General features: G+C 45.4%; 2 protein-coding genes and 4 non-coding genes across 6 annotated transcripts; 5 read left to right on the top strand and 1 right to left on the bottom strand.

Annotated features, from left to right (window-relative positions):
* Positions 1-78: 78 nt before the first annotated feature.
* On the bottom strand, positions 79-7,446 carry zwilch (zwilch kinetochore protein). The gene is made up of 15 exons (XM_036543961.1): positions 7,366-7,446; positions 7,161-7,240; positions 6,721-6,876; positions 5,982-6,053; positions 5,619-5,712; positions 5,469-5,521; positions 5,074-5,179; positions 4,142-4,221; positions 3,545-3,701; positions 3,414-3,442; positions 2,790-2,926; positions 2,477-2,572; positions 1,769-1,896; positions 1,206-1,313; positions 79-338 (listed from the first exon to the last, which is right to left on the bottom strand). The coding sequence occupies exons 1-14, from the start codon at positions 7,433-7,435 to the stop codon at positions 1,222-1,224; spliced, it is 1,350 nt and encodes a 449-aa protein (XP_036399854.1). The 5' UTR covers positions 7,436-7,446; the 3' UTR covers positions 79-338; positions 1,206-1,221.
* A 1,735-nt stretch (positions 7,447-9,181) lies between these two features.
* Positions 9,182-16,082, top strand: LOC118788456 (60S ribosomal protein L4-B). Its single transcript, XM_036544459.1, has 10 exons — positions 9,182-9,259; positions 10,492-10,663; positions 11,050-11,156; positions 11,615-11,753; positions 12,170-12,294; positions 12,568-12,697; positions 13,875-14,031; positions 14,377-14,460; positions 14,797-14,917; positions 15,071-16,082. The coding sequence occupies exons 1-10, from the start codon at positions 9,257-9,259 to the stop codon at positions 15,167-15,169; spliced, it is 1,137 nt and encodes a 378-aa protein (XP_036400352.1). The 5' UTR covers positions 9,182-9,256; the 3' UTR covers positions 15,170-16,082.
* LOC118788582 lies at positions 11,395-11,493 on the top strand. The gene has a single exon (XR_005005407.1). It is a non-coding gene; the product is annotated as a small nucleolar RNA SNORD16 (small nucleolar RNA).
* LOC118788581 lies at positions 11,887-11,986 on the top strand. Its single transcript, XR_005005406.1, has one exon. It is a non-coding gene; the product is annotated as a small nucleolar RNA SNORD16 (small nucleolar RNA).
* LOC118788579 lies at positions 13,040-13,111 on the top strand. Its single transcript, XR_005005404.1, has one exon. It is a non-coding gene; the product is annotated as a small nucleolar RNA SNORD18 (small nucleolar RNA).
* LOC118788580 lies at positions 14,610-14,680 on the top strand. Its single transcript, XR_005005405.1, has one exon. It is a non-coding gene; the product is annotated as a small nucleolar RNA SNORD18 (small nucleolar RNA).
* Positions 16,083-21,152: the final 5,070 nt, after the last annotated feature.

Below are 21,152 nucleotides of genomic sequence, written 5' to 3'. Positions count from 1 at the left end.
ATTACTGATACAGCCAGGCACCCCGTGACTCTCACACACAGCACGGCCCTCTGTGCTGCTCAGCCCCTGAGCCCCGTCCCCATAAGCCGTGACTATCCAAGCATGAAGTGCGTCCGGGAGAACCACAGGCAGCCTCATCGTGCCCCGGGAGCCGGAAACATCTGTCCCCGGGATCATCTTTAATACTGCGGTTTATTTCGCTTCCTGAATTTTGTCCCCGTAACCTGGTCCAGATGCTAGGAAGATGTATTCCAGAGCGAGGCGCTTTATTTGCGGTGGAAACAATGCAGGTGAATGGGAAATCGATGCGAGAGCCTTCTGGGTGCTAACGGTGGATCCTGTGAAAGGACACAGCCGACAGCCAGCATCAGCAGAGTGCGCAGTACGCCACAGGGGGCCGGATTATCACAATGTCACGTTCCCAGGGAGCTCTGTGCATCACACACAAAGCAGAGGACACTTCCTCTGAGCACTGCTTCTGGTCACAGCAGCTGGCAGCCTGCAGGACTGCTTTTTAAAAAGGACTCTCTCTCAAGGCCACTTCTGCAACAAATTATAATGCGCACGCGTGCGCGCGCACACACACACACACACACACACACACACACACACACACAGCACCATTTCTCCCCCTGCATGCTCAGGGTATGAAGTGCTTTCACTGCAGTGCCATATAAAGAGGAAAAGGAGGCTAGTTTCACTACAGTTACAACTTCATTCTGCTTTTGGATGAAATATTTGCACTATATGTATTACAGTTGTTTACTAAATTTTCCAATATTAGCTATAAAGACACAATGCATGCCCGTATATCCTAACATATTACTACGAGATAAATTCTAAAGAGCACTTCTAGTGACACGGACTGAATTAAAATGGAAATCAATTCCAGGTTAAATATGTTAATGTCCCGAGAGCAAACAGATTTCAGGTTTAAAATAGATTGCAGCTACTGCAGTTTAATTGACTCAATAAATCCCTGCCTCTCCACCTTCACTGATGTGTGGTGAGAGTTCTGCTGCAAAACGTCTGCCGTGCAGGTAGGGGATACACATTGATGGAGGTAGAGACGAGCCACCCCCTCTCACTGTAAGGCACTTTGTGATCCATGAAAGGTGGCATGTAAATGCAATCCAATATTATTGCTACTATAAACACAAAACACCAATCAAAACGATTGTAACGGTGTGATCACACCCTCTGACCTGTGTCTGAGTGTGTTTATGTGAAGCTGACCAGGCTGCAGCTGGCAGTGGTGGTGAAGTATGTCGGCTCTTCACTCTCGCCGTTGACTGTCGTCTCCAAGGGGAAATCTGCAGGCAGTATCACATGTACCCTCTGCACCACTTTCAGGACAAACCCAAGCATTTATTGGACTGATCTTTACTGCTCCAACAGGCTAAACCCTTATGAACTAAAAAACTAAAAAGCAAAATTAAGCCTCTTTGAGGACTGAATTACAGAGAAGAAAAACACTTTTTAAGATGCATTAATTCCCAAGCCAGTGAGTGAGCCAATATGTTAGCAATATAAGCATGCTGACAACGAGACAGACCGAGAAAGGATTTCGTTCATTGTTAAAGTAAAACAATTGACTTTTTATGCAAATACTACTTAAGATTTTCCAATTCCCATGGCTCTTCAGGAGTAACATATATTATACCAGTACACAATGTGTCTGGCATGGATAAAGAACCACTGCTCCAGAGACACAGCATGTGGTCAGGTCAACAGATTGACACATGTGCACAGGGGGGGGGGGGGTTACCTGGAGGGTCAAAGGTTACATGGTCCACTGGGGGCTTGTCACTGAGCCGCCAGGATGTCCTCACCTCCCTGTTGCCATGGCCACTGGACACCTCCACTGCCCAAGTGACAGGGTGTTCTTTGTGAATCCTAAACCAGAGAACACTCAGAGAGAAACACAAATCCAGGGAGCAAACACAACACTCACTCACTCACCAATACAAAATAAAAACCAGAAGGGACAAAGGAGCCAGACTCTAAAGAGAGTTCCAGAGTCAGCAGCACTTGAGCGGTAGGTGAGGTTCCACATGCCGAGGATGGTGAATGCAGTAGTGAAGTACATGCACCAGTTTTAGGATAACATGTGCTATTGTGATTTGTGGTTCCTGGCTTGTAAAGCGCTGGTCTAGTGCAAACTGTGTGTGGAGCAGTAGTACAGCATAGTGGTAAGGAGCAAGACTCATAACCGAAAGGTTGCCAGTTCAATTCCCTGCTGGAGCACTGCTGTTATTAGCTTGGGCAAGGTACTTAACCCAGAATTACCTCAGTAAATATCCAGCTGTATAAATGGACAACATGTAAAAACTGTAACTTACACAAGTTGCTCTGGATAACAGCATATCCTATATGCCAAGAATGTAATGCAATGTAATGTGTGGTGTGGAGCTGCAGTAGTTAAACAGCTCCTCTCTAAGGGAGCCTGTCGGGCCGGTCGACCTCCCGCTCTTACCTCTGATAGAAGCTGCTTTTCATGGCGGGTCGAACCTGCAGCTGGAACACATGCTCTTCGTCGTAAGGATTCTCTTTGTAGTACTGCAAATATGACCTTGGATGACCGGAGATAGGGAGAGAAACAACACACGTGTTCACACCTGTTACCCAACATGTCTGTTCACAGACCCCTGACCCGGAACATGGAAACAGATATTTCAGGCAGGCTGCCGCACATTCTTATCTGACAGGCCTGCTCAAGGGCACACACGACACTAGCATGTCTAGCCCCGGTCATTTAAGGTGAGCGCGAACTGCGGCGCATAACTCACTGTGTCAGGAGAAACAGCTGCTCGTAGGCCAGGCTGAGGAAAGTGCTGCAGGTCACCACAATCTCCAGCAGGTGGTGCAGCTTCTTCACGCGCACCACCTGCTCCTGCAAGTCCACCTCCGTGCTCAGATAGTAACTCTAGCAAACAAATAGAGCCAGGCGCAAAACCATTCAAAACAGTGGAGGAGAAAAAAAAAAAACAGTGCCTGAGACTCCTAGACTGCACATTCAAGAGGCTTAGGCTGGATGTGCTTGATTCTAACAGTGTCTTTACTGCCAATAATCACATGAACTATGACATAGGACCTAACTGCAGACCCTATGTTTACAATCCTAGAAATCAGCCTGTTCTGACAGGTAGCGACACCTTGGTCTGGAATGGGTCTCGCTGATTCATTTACTCTTTAACACTCTGAGATTGTGTTAGATGTAAGGTGTCTGATTGGCTATTGTCCTGTTTGTCTGACACGTTGTTTAGTGAAAGCATGCAGAAAGGCACAAACACAAGGGAATTTAGCTGTTGTGATCACCACATCACCCTATTCAGATAACAGTATTACCACTACATAAGCCTCCCTGGCCTGCTACCTGTGAATGCAGCTGAGGAATAAGACAAGGATCTCACCAAGTGGTTTAGCGTTGTGAGCTCCTGACCTGGAATAAAACAAAGGCGGGGGAAATCAAAGCTTTGATTCATAACGTGCCTCGAGCAAGTGGCACTGCATGTGCACAGGATGAGTGTCTGTGGTGGCTTACTGATGAGGTAGTTGATGTAGTCCTTCCTCATCTTGTCCAGGCCCATCTCAAGGAGCATGTTTATCGGGGTGAGACCGGTCAGGGACACAGGTCCCAGCTGCTGGTGGTAGGACTGCAGGATCAGTCTGCTCAGAGAGCTGCTGCTGTCTTTGTGGATCTACAAGAGGAGGAAGAGGGTGGAAAGGAAGTGGTGACGGCCGAATGGCCAAGAGAATTTTCCTATTCACAGGAGAAACTTCTGCTTTAACTTAATAGATTCAAACAGATGCAGCTTTCCTCCAGACCAGGCAGACAGGAGCAACCCCACAGCCTTCTTCATAACTCATTCGAGTACAACACTTCGGTAAAACAAAGCCCACTGCTGAAACAGCACTTTGCCAGGTGCTGCTACAAAGGCATTTTTAATATCAGGAAGAATTTAATTAACACCTGTCTTCATTTATTTTCCACACAACTTGATAAAATACTGATCAAAGAGGCTGCCATGCTGCACAGAAAATATGAATGAAGAATCTTGGTTTGTCTGCCATATTTAAATTGGTTTCATCAGACACTATTTGGGGAAAAATGAAGTGGCCAATGAAGGTTAGTACGCACCCACGGTTTAATGTCTCCATATCTCAAAGCCTGGACGACCAGCTTCAGAGAATCTACGATGTCTTGGTATGATGACACACCTGTTAAAGGAAGGATGAGGTAATCACAACAAAATCACCCATTTATGCACTCCAAATATCACTGATATGAATGTTTATCCTGTGTTCACGCAGTAAAAAAAATAAGCCTACGGGAACTGCAAAGCCAAGTAGACGGTGGAAAACATGAGCGTGCAAAAGCTGAAAATTTTCATCTTTCACACTGTCACTTACACCTGCTGCAGGCAGTCAAGTGAGCATGAGGTATTGGATTTCATTACCAACATGGCAGACAACCTGCCAGTTAAAAGAAGAAAAATGGCTGTTTGGATTCCGTTAGTATTAGGTATGCAAGCAGCTCATAACACGCTTTGGGTTTAGCAGCACTTTAAAAGCCTGCTGCTCTTAACTTTATTGAGGTATTGTATATTTCATTCATTGGCTGATTGGTCAGCATGCAATTGTGTGCTCAAAGCTTATGAGAACCGAAAGAGCCAATCCCTGGGAAGTGCCAGTTGCTTCTTACAGATATGCATTAAAAAACTGATCAATGTTGCTGCCCCAATGCCGGTGTTTTAACTGTCTCCACACGCCCCTTGCTTCTTACAGAGATTGGAAGCTGCAAAAGGGGAGGAGTAATGACAGTCCAGAAGTGGTGATGAAGGCTATGGAGAAGTGATGAAGGTATAGACACAGTGATGAAAGTATAGACACAGTGATGAAGGTATAGACACAGTGATGAAGGTGACAGAGCAGTGATGATGGTACAGGCACAGTGAAGGTTATGGAACAGTGATGAAGGTTATAGAGCAGTGATGAAGATATAGACACAGTGATGAAGGTTATGGAGCAGTGGTGATGAAGGTATAGACACAGTGATGAAGGCTCACTCACTCCTCCACAGTGTCAGCCACAGCCGCTCAATGAAGTCCAGGTCCCTCCTCTCCATCAGCGTGGCATTAAAGATGGGGTTCTCCACCGATGACGACTCCATCGCCTTCTGTGTCTGGGACAAGAGGTGACACCAGCCCAGTCCCTGGTCAGCGTGCCCAATAAAGTCCCATACAGCTGGATTTTACTGCTGATGGATGAGTGAGGCTTCATGAACCCATCAGATGGTATGAGTCAATCCCTGATCTGACCAAATCATGTTCAGCAACAGAGGGAAGTCTGGACTGGGTTATAGGAGCCACTGATTACAGAACCATCTCCTGTCAGCTCCATTGATTATGGGGTTCTGGAAGCTTCATTCATCACCTGATTTACACCCCTCCCCAGAATGACCTCACCTCACTCTCCTTCACAGACTGATTCTGCTCCAGCTTTGCTTTCTTCTGCAGCTCTGCAATGGAAGGAAAAATTTAAAAAATCCTTTTTGACTGGATTTGCTGGTGGTTGTAACAGGACACTGAGTGGCAGGTAAGGGGGTCCAAACCTACCCTCTATCAGGGCCTTGGTAAGCTCCACTGCTGGTTTCACCTCCATAGGTTCCAGCCACTCTGTCTCGCCTGTTCTCAAACCGTCAGCTAAAATCTGCCACCCACAAATACACAGCACTGGATTACACAACCACAGATTTCAGACATTCCCCCTGCCCACCTCACAAAAAGACTCAATGGCAAAGAAAATAATTATTGTAGGAACAGTCTGTATTTTAAGTATGGCACACCTTACTATAACTAACAGTGCAAGTCAAGCAGTAAACCTGTTTAGTCACATTCAGTCCAGTTCAGTCGCAAACATTGGTAGAACCTTTTTGAGAACATACAAATATCATGGGTGTGGAGGTATTCTTTACATACTTGGAGAAACTCCAGCTCCTTGTATAGAGGATAAATGGGGCTCCTCATGTCTCCACAAGCCACTTTGATGTTCTGCACAAAACAGGAAGTCATGTCTGAATTTCCAAACATCCCCCACAACACACACTCCAGACCAGCCCAGCCAGCCTGATGCAATGGTGAATGATTTAATATTCTGCACTGAACAAATCTCTCAAATCACAGCAGCTACATGTCAAACCTGAATGAAAGAGTGGCATTGAAAAACATGTATATGTGTGTATGTGTGTGCAAGCGCATGTGTATGCATTTGTGAGTTTAAAGTGCCAGTCGAAAGCTTGAAAACCCCTTTTATGAATAGGTGTTTTCTTTATTTCTACTAATTTCCACATATTAGAATAACAGTAAAGACACCAATAACACAAAATAACACAAATGGAATTATGCAGTGACCAAAAAGTGTTAAACAAATCAAAAACTATTAAATTTTTCTTCAATGTATCCAAAAAATATTCTTAAACACTTTTAATAAGAAATAAAAATTGGGAAATAAATTCATACATAGGCATCAACTTTGTGGTTCATATTTGTCTCAGAAACAAATTTCAAGCATTTGCGTGTAAGACTTTAGATCAAAATGTCTTTGAATGCAGGTTTCCAAGTTGAGTGCATGTCAAATGCATTCTCTTAATCAGGCGTGTCCAAACTTTTGACTGGTACTGTATGTGTGAGTGATGTGAGTATGTATGTCTGCACTCACCAGTGTGGCTGTGGAGTACAGTGGGGGGGTCTGCAGGATGCTTTCCACGTTGTCCCACCTGAAGTCCACGGTCACGCTACTCTGAGACTCAATCAGCGTGTTCTCCACCTCCGTGGAGCCAAACAGGCTATACTGAGCAGAGCCGCGTGTCACCACCTGAAAACCAAGCCCACCAATCAGCTTCCACACCTGGATGCTCAATCAGCATGTCTTTGGACAGTGATTAGTGATAAGACTGATCATATTCAAACTTGCAGTGTGGCAGTCAACCTGTTCTTGTGAATTCTGACCATGTTTGCTGTACTTCTACAAGTTCACCACACTTCCGCTGTATTATGTACTTTGCACTAAGCACTGTACTTATTAGATTAGTTCCAACGGATAAAAGCATTTATCAAATAAATAATACTAATAATTTGGGGAAAAGGTGAACAACTCACTGTAGACGGATGGTGTCTTGTCTTGTGCATTTGTTTCAGTTCCTCCAAGCTGATAAATGAGGATTTACCCACAGTTGGAGCTGCAGGGAATATACACTCACAGAGTGAGTGGTGGTGGCTGACATGAGTCCACCTCCTACTGTAAAATGCTTTTAGATGTTTGGAAGGGAAGAATGGGGCTAAATGTATTTGAATAAACTGTTACCTTTGCAGTTGACACTGTGCAGCTTGATGGCAGTGACCTTGCTGCCCGTGCAGATGGCCTCTGCCCCCATCCAGCTCGTGCCCTGGCTGTCCTCCATGTCACAGCGCACCCACAGAGGGGGCAGGACTGGCCTGCCCTCCTGACACATGCTGGGGTTCTGTGACATTGTGTACCAGGACAACAGCTGCCTGCAATAGGGAAAAAAAGAGGTAGACAGCTGTTCGCTGAATGACTTAAAGTGAGCAGCAGTGTCATGTGGGGATAAAGCAAAGGCTGCAGGTTCAGCTCCAGTGTTGAGGCAGTGCTACGATGTAAAGTGCAAGGTGCTCGACCTGCATTGCTTCAGTAAATCCCCAGGTTCAAAACTTAACATTGAAGCAGAAAGTGTTAATTATCGCTAAAATGGAAGAGTGCATGTAGGAATGACAGAAACACACCTTGCTTTCATGACGCTCACTCCCTGGGGTCCCTGGGCTTCCTGGGTTTGCTCCCCTTCCTGACCAAGACACGCCGATTCATCAGAGAGAGACTCTTCGGATTTCTCATTTTCACTCTCAGATTTGGGGATCTTGGAAAAAAGAAAAACAGGGAGAAGGAAATGACATTTTATTTATATGCTGTTATTAATATCCGTTATTAATATAATACACCTGGTCAACAGAACTTACAGCTTTCTCGCAGATGAACACCGGCTGGCTGCCAGAGCAGTTATTGAGGAGAGGGATGTCAGCTCCTTGCTTTAATTGTTGGATCTGAATATCTCCCTACAAACGAACAAACTTGTCGTAATGTTGTCAGCTAAAAGTCATCCCAGGGTCTTTAAGCATACAGTTCCCCACTTGTCATATCGTGCTAACTAGCTTGCTAGCTGGTAAAGAGTATTTGTCGAGGATGGAAACCAAGGACGAAGCTTCAACGGGAAAGCTAATTTAACTGTTATACTTCATTCAACTAAGTTAACTAGCTTGCTAGTTTACGTTAATATTGTTTAATTCATTCCCCATGACTCGAGTTTCCTGACGGAAAAAGAAAGTGCATTTTACCTCGTACTCCACGGGGCTTTTGCATTCGCCTTGCCATTTCCTACAATAAAAGGATATTTTTATTGACAAAGTAGCCAATCGCCACAATTAGGCAATTTGTGTGTAATGCCAAACAAACTTTAGCTAGCTTGCTAACGTTAGCTACCAGCAGATAGCCAGCCGGCTAGCGTCCCCTATACATGCATTTACATTAGCTAGCTAGCCAACAACCCGGCAGTTTTTGATGTATAGGAAAACAAACAACTCACAATAGAAAATTCATAAACTTGTTAGCATCAGTAATCATACTGACTCCCATTTCTTGGAGATCTCTCGTTCGAGCGACAAGTTACCCAAGAGTATCCAAATAGCGCGCGATGTTACGTCACTGTGTCGTCGAAAGTTTTCTCCTAACATAAAATCGTTATTTTTTAACTATACAGAAGTTTTATTACATATCATTCATAATTATGGAAGTTTTTAAAAAATTGAAACCGCAAAAAAATCAACATTTATATACCGGTATAAAAGATATAAAAGTAGTCCGGTCTCCACGTCTATATCCTACGCCAAAGCCATGTAAAAAGACCTCAAATAGTCCCACTCATAGCGTTTTTCATATTTTTTGCTCTAAATGGCCAATACGTTTATAATTAACGTATACAATGTGTATATATTGCGTCAAACATTTTTAAATATGTTGATTAGTAATTATCTCTCTTTTAATGTTGATAATGTGTGAGATGTCGGAAGTGTCACACTCTCGGATGTATATAGTTTCAGTGGCGCTCTGAGATCGTTCTTTTCTTCCGTGGCCGCTATCGACTGAGGAGCGTGGTACCCGGCGACCCGAGCTGACTTGAGAGAAAATGGTCAGAAATGTTACCGTTTGTATTAAATTTCCTTGAGTTGTTTGTGTGTTATTGCGTATTCGTTTTAATCGGCGTTGGCTATATTCCTGGTGAACATACTGTTGGGCACTTGATTCCTAATTTGCCCAGACTTGCCGGTTACAGAAGCCATTTTAAAATCGAGGCAAAGATGCCTAGCTAGGTCGTTGGCTAATTAGCTACACGTGGAGAAGACAGAAGGGTAACGGAAGCACGTTGTGAGTGATGAGTAGAACCACGCTATTGTAGATCGGGAAATACATGCTGTGGTCTGTTTCACGTCTTATCTGTCTTTGTAATAGGACCGACACGTGTGCGTAATTGTTTAAATTAAGAAATTAACTTGTGTCGGAAATCAGTTGAATGTGGATTTTCATGTGTTTGAGAGCGTGTCTAAATTGAATTATATGCATGCTTTCTCAGTGTGTTTTGACCACAGCGAGACGAGTCTGGGTAAAATTTGCGTGAAACGCCACCGTTACTGCATGAAATTGTCCTCCGTAATTCTGATCGAGAAGCTGGCTCCCTTTGCCTTGTTTTCTCTGGACACCGGCTCAGTGAGTTTACCACGTGATGCCGATGTCACACTTGGCACGGCGCCAATGGAGTACTGGAGTCAATTTAGGTCATGGAATCACGTGACTGGGTCGCAGCAGGCTCATTCTGGAGGTTTTTCCCCCCTTTTAAGTCTGGCAGTGCGAGTAGGATTCAAGATGGAACAGTTTAACGTAAACCGTCTGCATTTTATGTTACGTTAGTAACATAGTACAGCCTAACGAGACTTTAAATTCGCCCTCAGACGACCAAGCTAATGCAACAATGCTAAATAAAAACGTGTATTTAAAAGCGTATAAATGTACATTTGCATTTTTACCTAAGTGCATTTTGTACTGACTTGCAGCGAGCACATGTTTTTCATCAACAAAGAGGGGCTAATTGTAATTGTTTGTGTCTAATGGAAAAATGTTAAGCTGCCTTGCTAACAAAACTGCACTTGGAGTTGGCTTGTCAGTGATTGCTTCCTGTAATCGCTCAGTGTGCTGCACTCGTTTCCATAACCGATGTTCCGCTCGCTTTAAACTTCCATAGTCCACCTGCAGTCGCGTTCGCTGACGAATACAGAACCTGGTGAAATACTAGCGCGAGGTGGTGTTAATGGTGTCTATGGAATGCAGCTGGAGTGATGTTGACTGCTGTCTGCCTTGTGCCTGCAGGCCTGCGCACGTCCGCTCATATCGGTGTACTCCGAGAAAGGAGAGGCCTCCGGCAAAAATGTGGTCATGCCAGCCGTCTTCAAGGCACCAATCCGCCCAGATATCGTAAACTTCGTCCACACCAACATGCGCAAGAACAACCGCCAGCCTTATGCAGTCAGTGAACTGGCCGGTGAGTGTTACATTGCTCAAGTCTTTATGAAGTTAGGGTGTGTGAATGAAAGAATGAACACTTTGTTTTCCCCATAGAGAGACCCCCCCCCCCCCCCCCCCCCCAGGGAATCGCATGGAAACAGAATATGTCCTGAAAATGTGAAATTCAGTAATTGCACACACTATACAATAGAAAGACAACTAGAAAAAGTAGCTGTTGGGGGTATGTAGTGTGTTTTAGATAAATTACTTAACCTAAGTGTGAAATGTCTGTCTTTTGTGGCGTATTGTATTTTTTGTAATTTCAGTTTTGGCTTTTTGGAAGAGGTAATGCAGCTGGGGGAAATGGACTTGGGATGGATATGTTCGGCCCTCTTGATCTTACCCCCATGTGGTGTGTTACAGGTCACCAGACCAGTGCTGAGTCCTGGGGTACAGGCAGAGCCGTGGCTCGAATTCCCCGTGTGCGTGGCGGGGGAACCCACCGCTCTGGCCAGGGAGCCTTCGGAAACGTATCCTTCCCTTCTGCGTGTCAGCCTCGGTCTCGCTTACACCCTAGAGAGCAGCTGTGCCACTCCTTTCCCAGGGCGGGGTCATGTTGTCCTGTGCTCTTGAGTTGATTGTTGTGGAGGCGCTTACACAAGGCAGGAGATGTGGAGGCTCACCATTGTTGCTCAGTCTTTGTGGGGAGGTGCAGTTACCGGTTCTCTGTCCTGTGCTCTTGCTGGAAGGGGGGTGGGGGGCAGTGCTTGCTGTGATGGTGTAATTTGCGTCCTACGCTGTGCTCAGCGACAGTTTGCCTGCTGTCACACGCTGGCACAGAGGGCTGACGACCATTGAGTCTGAGCAGGCTTGTCAGAACTGTGGGTCTTTGAAAGTCATAAACCTGTTTTCAGGTGTGCTTGCAGGTGTGTGCCTAGCAGCAGGCAGGTAGGTGTGGAAGTGGTTGTTGCCTTAACCCCTGGTGCAGATGTGTAGAGGAGGACGAATGTTTGCCCCCACCAAGACCTGGCGTCGCTGGCACCGCAGGATCAACACCACCCAGAAACGCTACGCCATCTGCTCCGCCCTGGCTGCCTCCGCCCTGCCCGCCCTGGTCATGTCCAAAGGTGGGTCCCTCTTGTCCCTCCAAGTGGAAGAGTCTCTGCAGTGTTTAGGAAACAGTCAATAAGCTAGAGGTGGCCATGTGTCTGTACTCTGAAGTTGATAGATTCCAGTTGAGAAAAAAGGCTGCCGGACACTTGCGGTGATGGTGTAATTTGCGTCTGACCTTGTGAACAGCGACAGTTGCCTGCTGTCTCCATGCTGGCACGAGAGGCTGACGAACATGAAATTCTGAGCAAGCTTGCTCCTTGGCCCCCTAGTGTCAGGAGCTGGAAGTGCCACTGCATTCCTGGAACAGGCAGCCAGTTTCCGTGTTACTTGAGGACATGTAGTCTCAAGGTCCTGGACAGCCCCCTAGTGGTTAATGCAGGAAAAACCACTGCACATGACAGGAAGTCATTGTAGTTGGGTGTTACTCTAGGTCATCGCATTGAGGAGATTCCAGAGGTCCCCCTGGTGGTTGACGACAAAGTCGAGGGGTACAAGAAGACAAAGGAGGCAGTGCTGCTGTTGAAAAAGCTGAAAGCGTGGAACGACATCAAGAAGGTGAGCAAGTGATCGCGTGTCAGATGAAGCTGCTCTGTGGGCTGAATGTGGGGGTGGAGTGAGGGGTTTGGAGGGAGGGGATTACGAGGTGTAAATGTGGCCTGCTTTTGTGATGTCTGCGTCCACTTGCATGCGTCTGGAATGTTTGTACTAACACTAACTTGGAAGGACTGGTAAGGGGACTCTTGTAGTGCACAAGGTTTTAGACAGGCGGTATTCGCCATCGCAGCAAGTTGGAATGGCGGATGGTGTGAAATGCCTGTGTGTTCCCAGGTGTACGCCTCTCAGCGGATGCGCGCAGGTAAAGGTAAAATGAGGAACCGCAGACGTATCCAGCGAAAGGGTCCCTGCATCATATTCAACGAGGACACCGGCATCACAAAGGCCTTCAGAAACATCCCGGGTCAGTGTCTTCCCTCCCAAAACCCGACGCTGCAACTGCTTCAGACCAGCTTTCAGCCTACCAGCTTAGAAACCAGCAACTCAAACACAACAGGGTTGCTAGGTTGTTCTGCCGTATGTGATTTGCCTTGCTAATGTGCATCTGTGTCTTTAATTCTGGGTGTTTTCTGATCACCCAATTATCTGAGCTGGAATCAGCTAGACCACCCATGTTTATACCTCAAACCATTTTGTATCCAGAAGGTGGATGCTGATCCAGGATCAGGATATTGGGTGGTTGGGTGTGATGTGTTGGTCATACTAAATGCATGGGGGGGCCTGAGATCAGTGTTGTGGGGAGGTAGAGCGGTGATGAGTTGCCACTTCATGGTCCGTGTTTCTGACATCCCATGATTCCAATGGAAGTTCTGAGCCTTTGCCTCCCCAAATGGGACTAATGTTGCTCTATTGTTTGAATACAATAAGCCAGTACACTGTATGCTTTTTAGAGCCATGTGCCATACCTTTGCTTGAACTGGGCTGTAGAAATGTTTAATTGTTAGAGCCTCCGTTAGCTGAAGTTCCATGCTGCATACTAAGTTTTAGAGCTTTGGTTGGAAAGGATTTCATCTGACAAATAGATGAATGTGACCATATTCTGGAACAACGTGACCGGCAGAATCGCTCTAAGCTAAGCGGTTTTTCTGTGCAGCTCTAGTGTGTGGTCTCTTCAGTCACTGCACGGTACAAGTACTCAAAGTGCAGTAGTGTGCTTTTGGCCTGAATGTGCAGTGTGTTGACTGCAGAGACCATCACCGCTTTAAAAGCTGTAGCCACTGTTAGTTTCAGTAGGCATATCCATAAATATGAATTCAGGTGGCAGTGCAACATGGCCAGATTGTGTTGGTGTTGAAATTGTAATAGGTATGAAGAGGGATACCACTCTCTAATGCTTCAGTACACACACACTTGTGGTAGTAGAGATGCTTCCACTCCAGAATTTGTGGTTCATTCATGTTGTCATTGTTTCACTTGTCTGAAACACTCATAGTATTTGCAGTTAAAGAAGCATTCTTTGGATCATGGTGCTCTGAGATAGCACATTTTTTGCTCCACCCATTATGGGGTTAATGAATCCTCAGGCTTCCTGCTCTCCCGTATTGCTTCTGTATCTAAATGTGCCACGCCCCATTCCACAGGCATCACACTGCTGAACGTGAACAAGCTCAACCTGCTGCGGCTCGCCCCCGGCGGCCACGTGGGACGCTTCTGCATCTGGACAGAGAGCGCCTTCCGCAAGCTCGACGAGCTGTACGGCACGTGGCGCAAGCCCGCCGCCCTCAAGGTGGACTACAAGTAAGTGTAGCTGGAGGCCGAACAGTTTCCTCGGACGCTGGGTGGAGTCAGTGGGCAAGGTTTATGTGAATACCTGGCAGGCTGTCTTGAGCATTCACTGCCTTTGTGTCAGTTCAGGTGTAGAAAATTGGAGTTCCAGCAGTATGTTCAGTTATTACACACATGAGCCCTATAAGCAGCAGTCATGAGCTTCAGCTTCATTGTCCAACTTTATGAAACACTTGATTTCAGTGGAAGTTCTACACCCATTACAGAACAAATCTGTAACATAAAAGTTCACACTAAAGAGTCTTGTGAGCAGTCAAAAACACTGCATGTTCCCTAAATGTGCTTTCTTTTCTACAGCCTGCCAATGCACAAGATGACCAACACAGACCTGAGCAGAATCCTCAAGAGCCAGGAAATCCAGAAGGCACTACGCGCTCCAAAGTAAGCGCCACTCACTCCTGCACAAAGCCTTTTCGCTTGTTCGTTTGCCAGAATCGGTTTAATGCCAAAAACATGCCGCAGTCGCGGTACTCTGGCACAGGGCTGGAGGCCGTGGTGTTTGGAGAAGTAAAGAGAAACTTTCTGCTGTCCAGCGATGATGATGCCACACTTCATGGTCCGTGTTTCTGAACGCCGTGATTTCAGTGGAAGTTCTGAGTTTAACCTCCAGTCAGAAAGTCACCATGTTTCCACATGTCCCCTCTGGCTGGCTGAAGTAAATATTGAGGGGGGGGGGTTGGTTACATGTTAACCCTTTTGTAACCCTGTCGCCTACAGCAAAAAGATCAGCCGACGGGTCCTTAAGAAGAACCCACTTAAGAATCTCAGGGTGATGATGAAGCTCAACCCGTACGCCAAGACAGCACGCCGCAACGCCATTCTGGTGCACGATCCTGCCGTGAGTACCACCTCTGTCACAGAACTCTGCACTGGGACCCCACACTTTCACCCATGTGCTTGTGCCCATGTGCGTGCACACAAGTCCCCACTAAACTCTGTCCCAGAGTGCCTGAATCCCAGCTAACACCCGGTCCCCCTATTATATCCACAGATCAAAGCAAAGCTACTGAAGCCCAAGAAGAAGCCTGTAAAGAAGGCCCAGAAGCCAGCAGCCGAGAAGCCAGCAGCTAAGACCCCTGCAACTGAGTAAAGTCTTTCCGTACGGTCTGAGTTTACCAATCGGCATTCGGTCTAAATAAAAAATATTCAAACCGTCCTATGGGATTCTTTTTCTTTTAGCTTCAGTTAGTCCTAGTACTCAGCTAGCCGTTAGTATTCAGTTAGTCTGCCGCTGCACTTGCACTAGAAAAAATGATGAAAATCATACTGAGCTTGACATTATGAAGTGACAGTTAAAAAATGCAATCAACAGTTAAATCCATCCATTTACTAAGCCACAAATGTTTTTTTTTTCGAAGAGAATATTTGCATGATACCTTTACCTCAGTGACAAAAAAAGAGAACCGAGAAGGGAGAAGACAAAATAGGCAATAGTTTTATCAAAGAATCTTCGTTGGCAGTTAGAGATAGAAGATCAAGGTGGGAGAATCGGGAGTGTTGCACTGAAATGTTTGTGTTTATTGGCTACAAGTTGAGTGGTGAGTCAGAGAAACTGCATGCCGTATAGCAGAAACATGCTAGCGCAAGGTTTCTCAGCCTATTGCACTATAGAGGCCCACTAAAATGTATATGAGAATGGCCTTGGCCAACTTGGCTATGCAGCTCTTTAAAAAAAATATATATAAAAGGCCACAGACACAGGGTGTTTTGAAATGTTTTTGACCAGTTTGTTTAATATATTATGTGATCTGCACTATCATATTGTTTTCTCAGTAATGTCAAATGAAATGCTTAGCTATGCTTCAGTGAGCCTGGGCACTTTAAATTTTCTTTCATGCCTACCAAACCGGGCCGCTGTGTGTTTTGTGTTGTTTTGTTTATCCGACTGAGCTTTATCACTGTCCCAAAAAAGAAAACACAGTGGAGTTCTCATGTTTTCATGTGTAATCCCTCCTTGTGTAATCCATGTTGGGTCAAATAATAAAAACCACAGAGTGGGCTCATGCATCTCTCATGTGTTTTTTCTCATGTAGAGCCTGCAACCACATTTCACTGCATGGAAAGGGTGTGCGATGCCGTTGGCCCTAAGCCAGCTCCCTCTAACAAATGTGAACGAGCCATATAAAAAAAGTGTTATTGAACCATGTAACCATGATATTTGTAATCGCACAATTGGAAGTAATCTACCACCCCTTTTTTGAAGTGAAAGATTTAAATTTTGGCCCTGAAAATGTTTCTGTAGCTTAATTTGTTTCAGACCAGACACGAGAAATTGGCATCTATTTGTGTCTGGGCACCCAATGGAAACGGCAAAGACTCACGCAGTTGTACGGCCAAAGTGTGTTTGCACACTTGCATTTAAAGGCTTAGGTGGGATTTGAGAGCGGTTTTTGCATGTTGTAGACACTGTTAGTGTTTAATAGTCACTTTGAAGTGATATTTGCATGTCAAAGATGTTGTGTCTCAGTCTGAACGGTGGTTTTTGCATGTTGCAGAATCATTTTGGCATGTAGTAGGTGCAGTTTATGTCCAGAAGAATAGCTTTAGTGGATGTTGTAGAAGCTGTTATTGTTTCCAGTAGAAAGGTTTGAGTGGTTTTTGCATGCTGTAGACCACTGTTGTGTCCAGTAGTAATTTTGTAGTAATTGTTAGTGTTTTGGAATGGAGACCTAGATTCAGGCACAATCCTATCTGAGTGGATGTAAGACTGCTTGACGACTACACTTATTTTTCCAGGCAGTCTCGCGGCAGTAAAGAAAAGCTCTAGGTTCTGTCCGAGGTATGGCAGATGTCCAAAGCACATGTTGAGGTTAGAGGTGATAAGTTCACTGCGGACTGAGTAATCGGTGGACCTTGGCGAGCAGAAGAGTGGGGGAGGGGCGAGGGCTTTCACTGCATGGGACGGAAGGAGATGATCGGCTTACTGTCTAATCTGCATGATGGGTGGGTGGGACCGCAAAGGAGGTCAGTTCGGTCAGAAGATGAGGGGGGAGGGGGGGATGCGGCATCAACTGCTTCAAGTCTGCCTTCTCTGCTGGGTTCTTCAAACTGTCTCAAGACAGCTAAAATACAAGGTCATACACACATGGCTGTGAGCCAGATTACCCATCCCCACTTGTCCCTGTGGCATTGCATTTACCACACATGTACAGCACAGTGCAAGTCTATTTCCTCACTTCTGCATACCAAACTCTGGTAAATCATGAAAATTAGCCCCCACTGGGGTTAGAGGTGAACTTGGTGTGGAGGTTGATGCAAAATGAGTTTTCACTGTGACTATATACAGAGAAAACTTTAAAATTATTCTAGTTCTTACTTGCATGACTAAAGATACTAGTCCTATATACTGACAAGAGAAACAGATGGGGGGAAAATGACTAAGGGAAAAAAAATCTCCAGGATATTGGAAGCTTTCAATACATTATTTGTTCAGCAGCTTGTGTATCTTTCATTAGTTTACATATGGTCTGTTTTTAGTTGGACGTTCATCTGAAGCACTTCAGGTAAAGTATTTTAGTAAAAGGTGTCACAACCTCCATCTAAGGCTTGCATCTGAGTCTTCCAAATGTAAATCCCATTCTCTACACCACACTTTGAGTTCAGCTCTCCAGCATTTACGTCAGTACCGATAAGAATATAAGTAGGCAGTTGCACATCTTGTTACCAATGCAGTGCAGCTCCTCGAAAGGTTTCTATGGGAGACCAGCTGTCAGAGCTGTGCATGGTTAACACACAGGGTGCTGGTATGCTCTCAGTATGAACACAATGGTGAACTTGCTTGGATGCACCAAGTGCTGACCGGTGCAATAAAGCACATTATTAAAACAAATATGCGTACAACACCAGCAGGTAAAACTGAAAAAAAAACGGGGGTGTGGGGGGGGGGGGGGTCTCAGTATGTCCATGATTTTTCCATTATAACTTGTACAGGATACAAGAACTACTTGTACTCAGATTTTTTAACCATTTTTAATCCTTTTCAAAAATGAAAAATCCTCATTCAGATTACATTTGTTGACACTATAAGTTAAAGGTTGTAAGCCCTTCATAACTCAGGTTCAATACCTGGGACTAGTCTTGTTGCCCATCTCTGTGCTTTTCAAGGACTATGCAGTAAGTTGGTAATTCTGGACAGGGATAAGTAATTGCAAAAAACAGCACAGGAACCACTGTACAACAATGAAATTAAGGAGAGGACATGACCATGGAAAAAAACAGTTTACCCAAGACAAAAGCCTAGAGTTTTTAAATTACAAAAACTGATACTACACCAGAAGAAATTATAGGTGGAGTTTTTTACTAGGGTGTGGACTGAATTTTCTGTCCAGTTTTGACAAGTGCTGTTGAGCAAGTGGATGACCTGGGAGCCAGTTGATAAATGTGAGAGATCAGTGTTCACCTCTAATATCAATGCCCCCCTTATAACTGTGGTGAGCAGCACAAGCTGTGGAATGGGCACTGTGCTGACCTGACCAAACAGATCAGGTGGCTCTTAGAAGTTTCGATTCCACAATTAGAATATGCATTGAAATTCAATAACATTCTCATCTATATTCATAAAGCACCTGTTCAGATCAACAATCCTAGGCAGCTATCAGAAGCATTGTGGGAAAACAAACCAGCCCCACTTTTTCTGAGTCCTGCAGGTGGTGTTTGAAATAAGACCTCCTGGAGATTAATAATGCAGGAACTCCACTGGTAGCTCTCAGTTCTCATCCTGGCCTGCAGTCACCACAGGTTGTTGAATGGGAGACTGGATGGTTTGTACAAGCATGGCTATGACCCAAATGCACTTCACACTGCACCACAATAATTTTGTATGCTGCTTCTGAGTGAGGACATCAGCTGTTTAATGATTATGTGCCCACCATCCCCTCATAACAGTGGCATGCCTCAGCACTGACTGACAAGTGACACCAGGTCACCTTGGATACCACGCTGCATGGAAAATGTCCTGTGGTTTGCTTTTGCTCTAGTACATCCACATAATTCAAATGACTGTTTCTGTACAGTTTTGGGCGAGATACAAACATGCAGCCCCTGCTGCTCAGAGATGATCCAGTCTTCAAGTAGACTGGATATACAATGTGTATGTGATGCTCAGCAATCAGCAATGTGAGATACTGACACACACACACTCAAACACACATACAGATTCACAGTCAGCAATGCGAGACACTCTGACACACACACACACACACACACATACATATGTAGTCAGCAAAGTGAGACACTGACACACAGTTTCAATAAAGCATTCAAACTTGAATTGAACTGACCCTAACAATGAGAGAGACAAAGGGATAGTGGATTCTATTGTGTTTCCACATTTCTATTAGGCACTATTTTGTAATGCCCTGGAAGTTATACTAAGTGTAGTGACAAATAAGGCAGTTTGCCATGCACAAATAAATGGCACCATGGCGCTCAATATACACATCTTTAATTCGCACCAGATGGTGCTTCAGATACACAACTTGCATTCACAATCAATCATAATCAATCACACAAGAGTGGGAGTGTCTCCAGGGAGCATTTTCTCCTACAGCTGGCCTTAGACAGAGGGATTGAATGCTGAGGCTAAAAGTAGTGTGTTCTGAAGCCAGGAGCTCCTTTAAGTGTGTGCGTGCCTTTCTCTCCTGGCCCCGTTGTCATGGTGACGATTCCTCTGCAGAATGAACTCCCCTGATCTTCTCTGTGGCACCTTCTCTCTCCCTCTCCTTCACTGTCTCCCTCTCCTTTCTCCATCTCTGTCATTTCTTCTTTCATGTTTGCTATACCTGTGCCATCCTCCTGTCTGAGGCCCCTCCAGCACTCAGGGGAAGAGCTCAGTGTGCAAAGAAAGGCCCTTTCTTTGTTAATGTGACAATGTCATTCCCATCACTTAATTTAGAATCCACTCACCTCGTCAGATGTCTACCCAGGCGAAAGCACAGATCTAAATGCATTAAAAGTCACGCTGGAACCTTGCTCCTTTACCAATATACCATGCTGCCCCCTCCCATGCCGAAAGGTTTGGCATGTGGGTGCTGCTTGTAGTATATTTCCTTAGAAAATCCATTAGTATTTCCCTGAGAAACTCCAGCTGCATTCATTTACATGCACACACATACCTGCAGACTCAGTGCACAACTAGAGCAAATGAATTTTAAGGCCGGATGTAGAAAGAGATGCAGCTGCCCCACCTTTATCTAAGGTCTGACTGGACACACCTGAGTGAGCAGGTAAGAGAAAACCCTGCTTAGCATTCAATCAATAGGGAGTTCAATCAGAGCACATGCACTGCAACATTTCAGCCCTCGTGTCATCTTCCTGATGTTTTCATCACTCTCCGATCTGATTTCTGTCCTCGATCTTTGATTAGGACAGTTGGTGCTGTCTACAAAGTCTGAAACTCAGCCACGCCTGTTACCCTTTTCAAGGGTAAACCTGTGCTAATCCTTGCTAGCCTTTCAGAGAAGGCTATAAAGAGGAAACTCCAAGAGTGTGAGCGTGTTTATTTGTTAGTACTCCATTTACGAGCTCTAAAGGACATTTATGCTTTTTCCTGCTAAACATACATTAGTCTTGTTTCATCTCAGCTCGTCGATACACTCACACACCCCCAGTGCTGGAACCCTGGCCAACCAACCCACCCCTATCCCTGGCGTAACAAAGCCTATTCATTCCTCCACTGTGGGCTCCTGGTCTTTGGCGGGAGATAATACAGTCGGTGTGGAGCCCAGGCAATAAGAACTCGGGCTGTGCTCAGAGCAAGCACTCTATGATTGACCCACCCTAGAGTCCCTGGCATTCCAATCTTCATGAAAACTGGAAATCCTGGGAGTTGTGGGTGGGATTTTTAGAAGGCTGGGAGCGGAGTCTGAGATCAGAACCTGGCTTGTTTTCCCTGTGTTTTGGAGTCTTGGCAGGCAAGTGAATGCACCACAGCTGTAGCAGGACATGCCAGGGATCAGGGAGGAAGCCTTCCCTAGCCTCTATCCTGCCCCCACCTCCTGCTTGGCTGACTGCCAAGGTCCCGCAGCTTCTCTTACCCCAGAGCAAGGACTTCCAGGAAACACCGCCCCTGCCCC

This window comes from Megalops cyprinoides, chromosome 13, assembly GCF_013368585.1.
Source record: "Megalops cyprinoides isolate fMegCyp1 chromosome 13, fMegCyp1.pri, whole genome shotgun sequence".
Lineage (NCBI taxonomy): Eukaryota > Metazoa > Chordata > Actinopteri > Elopiformes > Megalopidae > Megalops > Megalops cyprinoides.
Note: the sequence above shows the minus strand (reverse complement) of the source record. Positions and strands in the feature narration are given on the sequence as shown.